We start from the raw sequence: 13496 nt of genomic DNA, 5'->3' as shown, positions 1-13496 counted from the left end.
GTCAACAATATGCACTGCAAAGTTATCGATATCAGAAATTAAACCATGGATAAAGGAAAATATGTATTTTTTATTTTTCAAAAAATGTTAATATCGACTTTCAAACCCCTATCTTTTGAACAAAATTGCTCACTACATCTAAAAGTAGCTGTAACGTAAATTTGTAACATATTGCATGTTATTTTTTTCATTTTTAAAAATACTAGAAGAACTTTTACAAGTTATGCTTCTTACAAACTGCAATTACTTATTCATTTCCAGTTTAGTGTACCACAATATTCGAACATGAAACGATAATCCTGGTACAAGTCGGCCACCTTCATTTAAAAACTCCTCTTCTTTTGTGTTCTTTTTTTTCCGCAGGAGGTTGACCGTTGCAATTCTTGTACAAAATTGATGTTCATGAAATGATCCTGGTGCCACAATTTACTATGTTTTTATCATTCTTTCTGTTCATCATCATATTTTTTCCCTTTCAACATGTTTCTTTTATTTTTATTTTACTATCTCTTATTTGTATTTATTATTAGTTTACTAATTAAAATTTCTGATTTGAAGGTTTTTTTTTTTAAATTTATATGAACTATAGTAAAGAAATTAACTTTGCGCAGAACCTAAAGGAAATATTTATAACAGTGCGCGGCAAAATAGTACCTTTCAAAACGCTTCTAACATAATTCTTGCAGATTCTTTTGCATAATGACCAACTAAATTCCAATTATCTCTCATTGGACACTTACGTACTTCATTTGGTTGTCAATTCTCTTTGGGGTATAAAGGATTAAAATGTTTCAATTTCATTTTTGCATGAACAAATTATTTTGTTGAAAAGATGACAACATTTCAAATAGGAAAGAACTTTATTTCCATTGAATTCGGTAAACAGCACAAAATCTTTACTTTATTTTCAAGAAAATAAAAAACTTTCCAAGAGCTTTTTCATAACTAAAAAGCAAAATTTTTTTCTTTGACAATTATTTTGACCTGAACTTAGACGTAGGAAAGAATACAGTGTAATGCTTATAAATAAACAAGTTGAAATGATATGCAAAAAGTACAAATGTCAAAAAATTATAAAATTGTTTTTCTTGCATGTTTAAGGAAACAAAAATGAGTAAAGTTCAATAAAATGTAACAAACTTTTCTGTTTTAATATTAGCCTGTTTTTATAATCAGTTCATTAATTTTAAATACGTCTTTGGTTAAAAAGAAAATATGCAAAATTATGAACCGTGAGGTGCAGGTAAGGTAAATTTTGTTTTCAAATGTTCCCATTACCAATAATTTTGATTATGCATTATAGTTTAAAAAAAAAAAAACGATTTTATTTTGTTTCAGATACTTAAAACTTGAAATTTCAAACAATCAAACCTCAAACAATCAAGTTATTTTGTTTACAGTGAACGTTCTTTAAAATGTGTAAATATTTTTCGCCTGAGAAATTACCGACTAATAGCAGAAATCAAGCAAATGTTTAGGACTATAACTTAATGACATTTTTTACTTCAATAGCAAATTCAACTTATGTAGTACAACTCAAATAGGAATAGTTGCCAAACGAATGTGTTAATATCCTTCGTAATATTGACCATCTTGAGGATACACTGCTGGGCCGTAAGCATGGGCTCCATACACTACTGGCTGTCGCTTGTACACTACTGGATGTTGCTCATATACTACTGGTTGCTCTTTGTAAATAGCTGGATGTTGCTTGTAGATAACAGCTGGCTCGTCGTAAACAACGGAATCTTTGTATCCATAAGATGCGGGCTCGCTGTAAACAACTGGTTCTTGATACACAACAGGACTTTTGGCATAGGCAGTAGGCTTGGCGTAAACTACTGGAGATTCTTTGACAATGACAGGGGCTTGGCCAACAACCACTTCTTCAGTAATTGGTACAAGATGGCCACCCTGGGAGGCGTGTCTGGTTTGAGTGACAGCTCCGTAGTTGCCATAGTTATCATGAGCAGCATGGCGGCTGTATTCCAGCTCATTGCTAGCACCAAGGTTGACTCTGGCGTCATAAGCTTGGTCCAGCTTGTATCCAGCCTCACTGGAAGCTTCACGGCCGTGAGCATCATAAGCCTGTTTGGCAGCTTGAGTATCATAATGGATGTTGCCATAACCATGTCCATCAAAGCTGCGTCGGTTTGTCTCATAAGCCTGAGATTGTCCTCCAACTCCTGAAACACAAATTATGTGTGATAACTATTTTTTCAAAGAAAAACAAGCATCGTTTATGGGTGTACTACTACTTAAAGGTCTACCTTATTTATTAGATATTGTTCAAACGGTTTTCGATTCTTTAAATTCTAATCAAAATATTTCATAAAAAGCAAAATTGATTGAAATAACTTATCAGATGATTTGTGACTGTTGGATATGAAATTAGTCACGTTATTTAATTAAACTTCATGATTAACATTTGCAAAACAAAGAACAACAGTAACTTTTATTTAATAATATGGATAAAGAAATAGAGCATTGATCAGCTTTACCGCTTACAAAACATCGATATATTTTACTACTATTATTATTTTTTTATTACTATTATTATTATTATTTAGAAACTAGTCACATTTTCTGGTAAAAACTAAAACGCACAACTAAAACAAAAATTGTTCAAACTTCTCTCTGTAGTAATGTCAAAAAACATTCCATGAAACCCTCAAAATTTTCCCTTGCCACTTTAGATAAAATCTTACGGTATCATGTTAAATTGATCAATGTGTTTTTTTGAAAGTAATATTAAAGGTCAAAAAGCTTTATGTCTTAAAATTTCATTTAATTGGGCGTTGCTTCTAGTCTTTTCAGGGCTAAAGAGATAACGGTATCGTCAAGTACCACACTGTTTTATTTACATCACTTTTCGCGACACAAATCATCAGGAAATTCAACAAACTTAAACATCACCTTTGAAATATCTATGAATAAACCGACTTGGATTCCATTACGCGAAAATAACGAGGAATTAGGAAACTTGAAAAACAAATTTGGATTTGGCATTTCACTATCACTTTTGATGATGGAGAAATTGCTGCAAATAAATGACTAGTTCAAAATTACCTGCAGCGTTAGCGTAGCTCTTGTGTGAAGAATGAGCATTTTTGGCAATTCCCTCGTGCAGAGCGTCGGTTCTGGCTGCATTTACGTCCCTGCTTGCTGCACTGCTGTGTGGTGAAACGGCAGCGGTGTCGGAGACATCAGCCACAGAGGCATGTCCAGGAGCGATTTTGGCTTCGTGGGTTTTTTGACTGAAAGCAGCATGACCTAAAAATGGACAGTGACAGTCAGTCAAATATTGATACCAATAAGCCATTTGAGATTCCTAAATATTTAATTCTAATTTCGTTTCAGTTTTTGACATCCACTCTTCAACAAGATGAACATCCGGTTTCTAGGAGGAAGTGGATGTGTTTATTAGCTGCCCACTTCTTTGTCACAAGTTTAATAACAGACGCTCTTACAATTATTTCTTATAGTTTTTTTTCTTTGAAGATCCAGTCACTTTGTTCTTTCTCGAAGTGCAAAAATTGTTAAACCAATTTGCAAATTTCAGAAGGAATTATCATATCAAATGAGCTAGAATTATCATTCCTCCCTGCTGGATTGATTTATTTAGTTTTGCCTTTATTGGACATTTAGTTTTAACCTGCTATTTTGTTTTTCCACATTTAATACCAGCAAAACAACGTGTTATTCCATGAGTTCTATTTATTTTGTTTATATTTTGAAATGAAAATATGTGCATAAAAACGTAAGGAAAAATATGAGTATAACAGAAATTTAAAAGAAAATTTTGTTGAAAAGAAAATTTTAAGGTATAGTGCAATGCCATTTGCTTGGTAAAAATGTACTGAATGGACTATAAATCTGAATTACACTATTCGAAGCAATAACAAAGGCATTAATTTTTAAAGTGTGCGATCAAAAATACTATAGAAATAAAAACATACACTTTAACCGACTGTGCTACAGTTGAAAATACACAGTTGAATACATGGTAAAAAATACAACACATATATTAATGCAATTTTTGTAACATTTCAGAAGTTTCATGAAATTCCAAAAATATTTCATTTCAATAAATAATCCAATATTTTTCTCCGTTAATTATAAAAAATAGTGTTTAAATCAAATTCGGTTCAATACGAGACTACGAGATTTAGATATGCTGACACCCAGTGGCGCACACAAGGGAGGGGTCCAAGGGGTCCGGACCCCTCCCATAGGGCTCTCCCCCTGAATTGCGATTCTATGTTTCTTGTACGTAGAATAATTTCAAACAAAGGCAGTTCTAATAAGTGAAAAAATAAAATCCTTATGTTTAAAGATTTTTAAAAATATAGTGCACTTCTCCTGCAACGAATCGTCTACAAGAAGCAGAATGGTGATTATAAATGAATACACTGTAATAACCATGTTTTTAGTTTTGTAATTACAGATTAAAATGAGATTCTATGAATTTGAATCCATTTTTTAATTATGAGAAAAGTAAAAGCCTAAATTATTTTGCTTTCTGGTTATTTATTTAAGTATATTTCATAAATGAGGCTAATTTTTTTTTATTTAATAGTTTTTTACTGTTTTTCGTTCTCGGGAATCGATAAAATCAAGTCAATATGTTTGACGACTTATTGGGGTATGATAGGAGGATAAGGTTTCGACCTTGGACCCTCCCCTTGCAAAATTCCTGTGTGCGCCACTGCTGACACCTAATTTTATGTAAATTAAATGCTGGATTTTGTAGATTGTACGTGTATGTTCTTTGCACTTATTTTTATTTCAGTTTAATAGACAATGGAATAGCCAAATAGGCAATTATTATGTTCTGTAGTGAAAAATAATAAAACAAACATCCTACCGCAAGCGCCAACTAAATAAAACTAGCCTAAAACTTCCATTAAATACGTTTATATGCATCTTATCAATGAATTTACAAAGGACTCACCAATAGATGGATTTAGTGATCCTTCCGCATTGTTAGTGTGCACAGCAGCCTGTCCTATGTAAGGATTGATATGGAATTCATGTTCATCGTGCTTTACATCTGTTTGTCCAGTGTGAGGATCAACGTTAGACGCCTGTGCGCTGTGGCGAATGGTATGGCCACCGAGGTGATCTTTCTCAACAGCAGTTTGCTGCTTTACTGCTCCAGTTGGGCTGTGGACGTTGGTTACGGTGTGCGACAGAACGCCCTTTGGTTGGTGTACATAGTTATGGGCGGCTACAGGCAGGACAGGAGCACTGTAAGATGGGCCATAGATGCCAACTCCAGAGTAGGGAGCAGCTAGTGCGCAGGAGGCAACGATGGAGAGTAGCTGTTGTGCGAAAATTGAGAATTACTTTTGGAAGTAAGATTTGAAATTGAATACGTAATTGAGGTTGTGAGAAGCAAAGGAGTGTAAATGGACTTTTCAAGTTTCTTATGAAACTCGTTTAAGTTCAAATCCTTGGTTTTCGTTTTTTTTTTTTTTTTTTTTTTTTTTTTTTAATCATTCTCTATAGCAGCATTCACCAGAGCAGCTACTACCATCTCTTGCACCAAAGCAGAGGGGAGATTCTCTTATTATTTGTACTGGTTATCTCCAAAATCTTAATTTTGGCGCTTACATCCCTCTGCTTCTTATTGCCTCAATTGGTAAACACAGAAATTATTTCAAATGAATTCATGTTTAAAGTATTTGCACTTAATCACGCAAAGTTTTGATAACATGTGCTCGTAAGGAGTTTCTTTTTCATTAAATAAATTCTGACACTTCAGTTTACTTTTGATAATGAAACAAAATAAGGTTAGTGAATTGATTTTTCACAAAACAATAAGTTTATTTGTACATAGCTATTTCCTCTAATTAAAACAATAGTTTTTAACTGTCCATTGCAAAGTAACGTGATGAAAATATGTATACATTAACTGGATAAAAATTTTTTCTTTGTATTCGACAAAGCTACAAATGTAATTTTCAGTGGTTCATGCTTTTTAAAATCAAAACACTAATGGATACTAAAGAAAATAATACTTAAATTTGAACTAAAAGGGTAATTAAATTTGAAGTTGTACTTACTGTAAATTAGAAATCTTGATATTAAATTCCCACTAATCATTAAAATACCTCATTGTTTGCACAATTTCTTTGATATTAAATTGGCCTCTTTTTTAAAAAAACTAAAAGTTTCTTCTTTTTTTTCCGTAAACAAGGATTTTTTATTGTTATTATTTATGAGTTAAATAATTGGAATTTAGCTGGGTTACTTCTAGTAGGTAACACTTTCATGTAAGAATGAGAAAAAAAAAAGAAAACAAAAGCTTTTAATTTTGAAAAATATTTTCGTTTTAAAGTTACGCATTCTGGAGAAGGGGACCCATATATATTTGTATGCATGTAAATCATACCAATGAATTCGCAAAAGACTCACCAATAGTTGGATTTAGTGATTTTTCTGCATTGTAAGATAAAGAAAATAATACAAAAATAGTCTTAACGCAAAAAAAAAAAAAAAAAAAAAAAAAAAAAGCATCTTAACATAAGAGATCATAGGGGTTTTATTTTTAAGTTGTGAATTGAAGGGAAAGTATATTTTACATAATATCTAAAGTGATTTTTTTTAATGCTTAGGTTTGTCTATAAGTGTAATACAAGAATTATTTCCGCTCCACCCCCTTTGTGAAAAAAAGTTAGCGCACCGAAACAGAAAGTGAAAATTCACACCATGAAATAAATTTTTAATACATAATTCTTTGGTTATAAATATTTAATTTTCCTTACAACCATCTCGGGATGGTCACGGAGCGCTTCCTGGATAAAATATTGGAAGATTAACTGCAAGATCTCCTTTAAAAAATTTCAATTTAGTGCACAGTAACAAAAAATAATTTATTGTACAGTCTGAGTACAAAGATTGGAAAATCGTTACGAATAAACACGAAAAGCTTCACTGACAGTGAGTGTGCTTCAAGGAGCTTTGAAAATTAGATGATTCTAAATTAGTATTAATGAAAAACGTAATAGTTCAATAATTAAATTACCATGCGACTTTTTTAAGTATTTTTTTCGACATAAAAAACTCTTGTCCCATCACGGCAGCTTTGTTACACAAGAACGCTTTTATAATTCATTGTTTTTCTGCATCAAAAACAAATTATAGCGATATGCTATTATTTATAAACAAGTGGCAGCTTTAAAGAGGGTAAAAACATGTTCGACAGAAATACAATCGGAATGCTAAGTAATTCATTACGTCAACTATGTCAACTAATGTCATTGACGGCTTCCTCCACTTCTTTTGCTATTCCAACCAACATTCTCACGAAGGACAACAAAACTTATCGGTCCAAAGAGAAGTTAGTAACTAAGCTAGACGCCTAATTAAAATCAATAGAACACCTTCTGAACTAGTTCAAGTATTTTTTCATATCTTTCATTCAAAAAGAAAGAAAGTTTTGAAGGTCACTTTTCCAACTTCCGCAAATCAGCCAGCGTTTAGGGCGCAAACTTATTTTGTTTCCCTTTCATATTTTTTTTACCCCAAAGACACGCCTATCATGCATTCTATACTTCTTATGTCCTTCATTTGAGGTATTAGATCATAATCAACAGTTGCTTTTCAAGCGTTCTCTACATAATGTGCGTTACAGTTACCGTCAACAATGCGAAGGCGTTGATAACCGTTCTATTGGTATCAGGTTCCCAAATGTTATCGAGGTCAGACGGAAAAAAAGGCTGGCTTCGCCTTTAACCTGTTCAGTCGAATCGTTTATTAGAATTATAAGGTTTTAGGAAAAGCTTTGGCGATATTTTCTTTTCACTTTCTTTCTGGGAAGGTACTTAAATGGCAGGATTGTGGAAAAGGGGCAGTAAATTACGCTCTGTTTAGAGTTAATTAAACTCAGTTATCTAGTTCCTGAGAAATAAATTTTATTTAAGTGGTTAAATCTAAGTGATTTCTTGCGGTACATGGCTGTTGAAACTAGGTTTATTTCAGGTTAACTTCGTTTCATTAACTCAAACTGTCTGGGATTAAATTTTTAGTATAATTACTTAAAAATACTCTACAATAGAAAAGGCAAAATATATAACGTATGTGTCACTAACCAAAATTCTGTAAACTAAAGTTCATTTCTGGTATCATATTTTTATGTATGTTTTAAGATATTAGATTTGGATGATTCCTGTACGAGTTCAAATCTTCAATTTTGTTCAAGTTGAAGAAAAAATCTGTAGTCCTTACAATTTTTTTAATTGCACCAAAGGGAAACAGGTATATATTTTCGTCATAAATTCTAGCTCATGGAATTCAATACTATTATACTGTTCGAAAAGTCTACTTTATAAAAAAATATTACTATTATCTTATTTACTACGTGCGTGAATGTAGATATGGAGAAAATTCGTTAAATTGCGACAGATAATACAAGCTATCTAGGCACAAGGTAATTTTCTATTTCAAGTTTTGCGTATATTTAAAAAAAAACACACTTGAATTTTTTCCAGTAACGAACGACGATCTAAATGTATGGCTCTTAAATTATTTTCAAATTTTGGAATTTACGAAGTGAACATTTTCATTCAGATTTAGAAGATAATGTTCACATTGTTTTAAAACGTTCATGCTCTTTGAACGTTTATGTTGCGGAAGACATTTTGAAGGTTCGTTTCAAAGTGCTTTCAAAAAATAAAATTTCATATATATATAAATATAATTTAAAATTTTGTTTAGTAAAAGGTGCGTCAGTAGATTAATTTAACAGCTTAAAGTCAACATTTGGTAGGGTTTTTTTAAAAAGAAAAGTAACAAAACAATGTAACAAATAAAATGTTAGTGGTTTTTCAGATTTAAGTGCTACTCATTACGTTTCATAAGAATAATTCAATATTTATGTATTAAAAAAACATTTTTAAAAGCATAGAGTATAGTTTCAAATAATAAAATTCACTGAATTTCTCTTTCAAACTGTTGGTAACTCTATTTTACAAATATTTTCTTTATAAATCTCTATTCCGTTACATTTTAATGCACTTATTGAGGAAATAATTGAAAGCACTGTAGATGCACACAGACAGTATTAACATTATCAGACAATAAACTATAACCAGTTGCTGAAGCTAGATATGATGCAAATGTAATCAAAGATGTGTATACAAGTGTAAGATATATTCCATTAAGTGAAAGAGACGAAACACCAAAATTGAAAAAAAAAAAAGCTTAAAAGTTGTAAAGGAATTATTTGCACGCAGAGTGAAACAATAAACTTGTCACGAATAAAAGTTATGAAAATTTAGCTATATCTTTATTTTTAATGAAATAAAATCTTATTTTATTTGGAAGATGATTATTTTATTACGAATTTTAAAGTATCATTTTCTTACATATAAAGCAAACGCTAGATAAAAAGTTTTTTTGAGCAGATTTAAAAGGTTATTTTTTATTTCAATTAAATTGAAATACCGAAATAGATTGGTAATACGCTTAATTTTCTAAAATAAAAAATCTTTTTTAAACTTATCTCGCTACTTTTTCTCTGTTTTTAAATTCAAGATAATTATCTTGATTTTTAACGGACTTTTACTTTTTAAAATATATGTTATGTAGGAGGGTTCATTTTAAGAGACATTTTTAACGCACGATTCGTTGTAATGGATACCCGAACATTTTGAAAGCAATATTACATTCGAATCACAAAACAAATGCCATATTTTATACTAACTGTAAACTTTTTAACTTGATTAATATCTGATTACTTGGAAAAGTAAGTATTCTCATTCAAATTATAAAATATTGAAAAACGGATCTTATTTCATCCTCAAGTGATTTAAAAAATTTCAAATTCATTGAGGTTTTAAACTACGAGAAAAGCAGGAAACAAGCTCTCTTTTTTAGGAAAATTTAACTCTAAGTTACTGCAGAATCGTAATACAATGCAATTGCTTCTGAAACACATTTGGCACATTTTCAAAACTTTTACAGTTATAATGCTAGAGTTTAAAACATAATGTGCTTATTGACATCACTCAATCATTGACAATCAAATTTCGGAGAAATGTAAGTTAATATTAAATTAATCTATACAGATCACTTAATAGCTTTATAACTACTAATTAAAGTTACGTTAATTGATCTCTTTAATACACGAAAATTAAAAAATACAATGAAATTTTCATTACTGCTTCACAATTGTGGTTATTTTTAAATATAAACACATTTAGTATTAACAAAAAATAGTCTTAAAATTTACCATGCAAACTAAGCAAACGAATTTTAATGCCTTATTTTATTTTAAACGAAAAAGGCTCTCCTATGTCTCCAAAAGTAAAAAAGTATTCATAAGGATATCCTCAGAGAACAAAAAGAAATACATGAAATCATATCCATCAAGATAATGTATAAAGATACATGCACATTAAGCAGCAATGCATGAATGTATCGCAACAGGTCATTATTTTAAGGATGTATCTGCTCAAACACAGCATATAAGGTTTTAAAAACGCTTGAGAAAACTTTTAACTAAAAAATTAAGGAAATCTACTTTTATAATAGAAAGAAAATTGAACCGTCGAGAAAACGGAAAAACCTAATATGTTGATGGAGAGCAAAACGTTTAAAAAATAATTTTATAAAAGAAAGGGAATTGAATCTTTGGCTGAGAAAACTGAATGACTTAGTATGTTGGCGGCGATCAAAATGATTTAAAAAATGCTTTTACAAAAAGAGATGGAATCTCTTAGTACGTTGGTGGAGAGCAAAATGTTAAAAAAAAATTGTTGTATAAAAGGAATTGAATCTTCGTTGAGAAAACTGAATAGCTTAGTATGTTGGCGGAATTCAAAACGATTAAAAAAACTACTTATATGTATTATAAAAAAAGGTTGAATCTCTTAGAACGTTGGTAGATAGCAAAATGTTTATAAAATATTTTTAAAAGAAAGAAAATTGAATCTTCCTTGAGAAAACTGAATAGCTTAGTATATTGAAGGAAAGAAACACTATCTATATCCTTGTTTTTCCTAAACAGTTCTTCGGTGGTTTTCCTTTGAATAGTTATGCTATAAATACAAAGTCAATGAAACTTGATCGCGTCAATATATGCTCTAAGATTTAACGAGAATTCTCATCGTAATAACGTAAAAATTACTTAACAAATATCTATTAGTTAGATGAAAATACCTTAAGTGATGTTAAGTAATAGTGATGTTAAGTAAGTGTTGTTAAATAGTACGATATTTTTGGGCAAGCGTAGTGAAGAAAAAGAATGAAAATAATAGAAAAACGTAAAGAAATTGAAAAATTATATTTAAAAACATACATGACAAAATACAGCACAATAAATTGAATTGTTAACAACCTAACTCTAAACTTAAAAATTATTTTAATTTAGGACCCAACATGCTTTGGAGGTCATTTCAATCAGTATTGTGATTTTCGGCAAAATCGCTGCCTTCCTTTTTATTTACTTGATTTCACTTTAGGTTTTAAATTTATAATATATTAGTTTTGTTATGATAAATTTTAATCGCTACGCCAAGAAAACTACTTAACGGATTTCATATTTTGTTTTTCGAAAGTAAATTGTAATGCAGTGTACATTGTTAGGTTCTGTTATTTTTATTGCACTATCTATAAATTTGACACTGTAAAACAATAAATCTAGGTGAACTGGTATTTCTCTAACATACAATAATGTGCAGAATATCGTTGCAATATGATTTTTTTCTTTCTCCCTTTTATTTTATCATTACTTTAATTCATGTGCGTCATAGTTCTGCGCATGCGCTTTTAAGCGCAAATAGTGTGATAAAATAGTACTTAGTTGATAATGAAATTTAATTTTTTTCATTTAATTTATTATTATTATTATTTAATTTAATCTTTATTATTATTATTTTATTGGTTTATTTGCTTGTTATTGTACTGTTATAATGAGAAGATTTTTTTTCCAATTAGGGAGGGAAAAAGTTAGTCCTTTCTGTTAAATTGGCTATGGAGATATCTACCAATACAATCCTAACAGCTTAGAAACTAAACTAAGTTCGAATGTTTGAATCAGAAGGAAGAGTGAATATTCCACCTTTTTGTAGTCGATATTTTTTTATTTAATTCTTATTGATTATTTTTAACTACTTATTTATATACAAATGCATCGTTTAATCCATAAAAAACATAATTTAAAAATAATAATATTAATAATGAATATGGAAAGTGGAGGAGGGAAAAGACAGTTCTATTGCTAAAGTGTAACTACTTGGGAAATGCTTACCAATGCAATCATAATGGCTCGGAAGCTGAACTAATGTCGAGTGCTTGGATCTGAAGGAAGAGTGTGTCTTTTTATTGTCCGCATTTTAAAAAGATTTACTCGCATTAATTATTTTAAATTTAATTTATGCATATTTTTTATTTATTCACTCCTTTATTCATTTGTTAATTTATTTATTGTTAAATTCTTAACAAGCAAAAGTTTTTAAAAATGGATGTAAAGTGGGGGAGGGAAAAAGACATTTCTATTCCTTGAGTAAAATTGCTTGTGAAATACTCACCAATGCAATCATAATGACTCGGAGGCAGAACTAATGTCGAGTGCTTGGATCTGAAGGAAGAGTGTGCCTTTTTATTGTTCGCATTTTAAAAAGATTTACTCACGTTAATTATTTTAAATTTTATTAATGCATATTTTTTTATTTATTCACTCATTTATTCATTTGTTAATTTATTAATTTATTTATAGTTGAATTCATAACATGCAAAATTTTTTAATAAAGGATGAAAAGTGGGGGAGGAAAAAAGACATTTCTATTCCTTGAGTAAAATTGCTTGTGAAATACTCACCAATGCAATCATAATGGCTCGGAGGCTGAACTAATGTCGAGTGCTTTGATCTGAAGGAAGAGTGTGCCTTTTTATTGTCCGCATTTTAAAAAGATTTACTCGCGTTAATTATTTTAAATTTTATTTATGCACATTTTTTTTTATTTATTCACTCATTTATTCATTTGTTAATTTATTTATTTATTGTTAAATTCATAACAAGAAAACGTTTTTAATAAAGGGTGAAAGTGGGGGAGGAAAAAAGAAATTTCTATTCCTTGAGTAAAATTGCTTGTGAAATACTCACCAATGCAATCATACTGGCTCGGAGGCTGAACTAAGTTCGAATGCTTGGATCTGAAGGAAGAGTGTGACTCCTTCGTCCATAATTCACCTTTTTATAGTTAGTCCGATTAAACGTCCAGCAGACGACCTTCGGAAGGTAGCAAGTAGGGAGGACCACACCACACCTGCCTGGAGAAAGAACGTCCGGAAGTTCTTGACCTAGATTAGCAAGCAATCTACGGTCCGTGCGAGGAAGTGGAAGAGTTTCGCAGGATGGGCGGATTCGGTGGTTTTCTCTGAAAGTTTTTGGGTGGGGGTGGTTGTGACTCATCTTTGATTGATTCCGGAAGTGGACGTCTTAAGGTCTCCGACATTGTCTTCGACTGCTCTCGTGGATTAAATCTTTC

At 30.7% G+C, this 13496-nt stretch overlaps 1 protein-coding gene across 1 annotated transcript; it reads right to left on the bottom strand.

The window, feature by feature from the left end:
* Positions 1 to 1309: 1309 nt before the first annotated feature.
* Positions 1310 to 13203, bottom strand: LOC129226714 (uncharacterized). The gene is made up of 4 exons (XM_054861346.1): positions 13112 to 13203; positions 4955 to 5324; positions 3070 to 3273; positions 1310 to 2186 (listed from the first exon to the last, which is right to left on the bottom strand). The coding sequence occupies exons 1-4, from the start codon at positions 13121 to 13123 to the stop codon at positions 1567 to 1569; spliced, it is 1206 nt and encodes a 401-aa protein (XP_054717321.1). The 5' UTR covers positions 13124 to 13203; the 3' UTR covers positions 1310 to 1566.
* Between the last annotated feature and the right edge of the window lie 293 nt (positions 13204 to 13496).

Source organism: Uloborus diversus, chromosome 1 (genome assembly GCF_026930045.1).
Source record: "Uloborus diversus isolate 005 chromosome 1, Udiv.v.3.1, whole genome shotgun sequence".
NCBI classification, from domain to species: domain Eukaryota; kingdom Metazoa; phylum Arthropoda; class Arachnida; order Araneae; family Uloboridae; genus Uloborus; species Uloborus diversus.
Note: the sequence above shows the minus strand (reverse complement) of the source record. Positions and strands in the feature narration are given on the sequence as shown.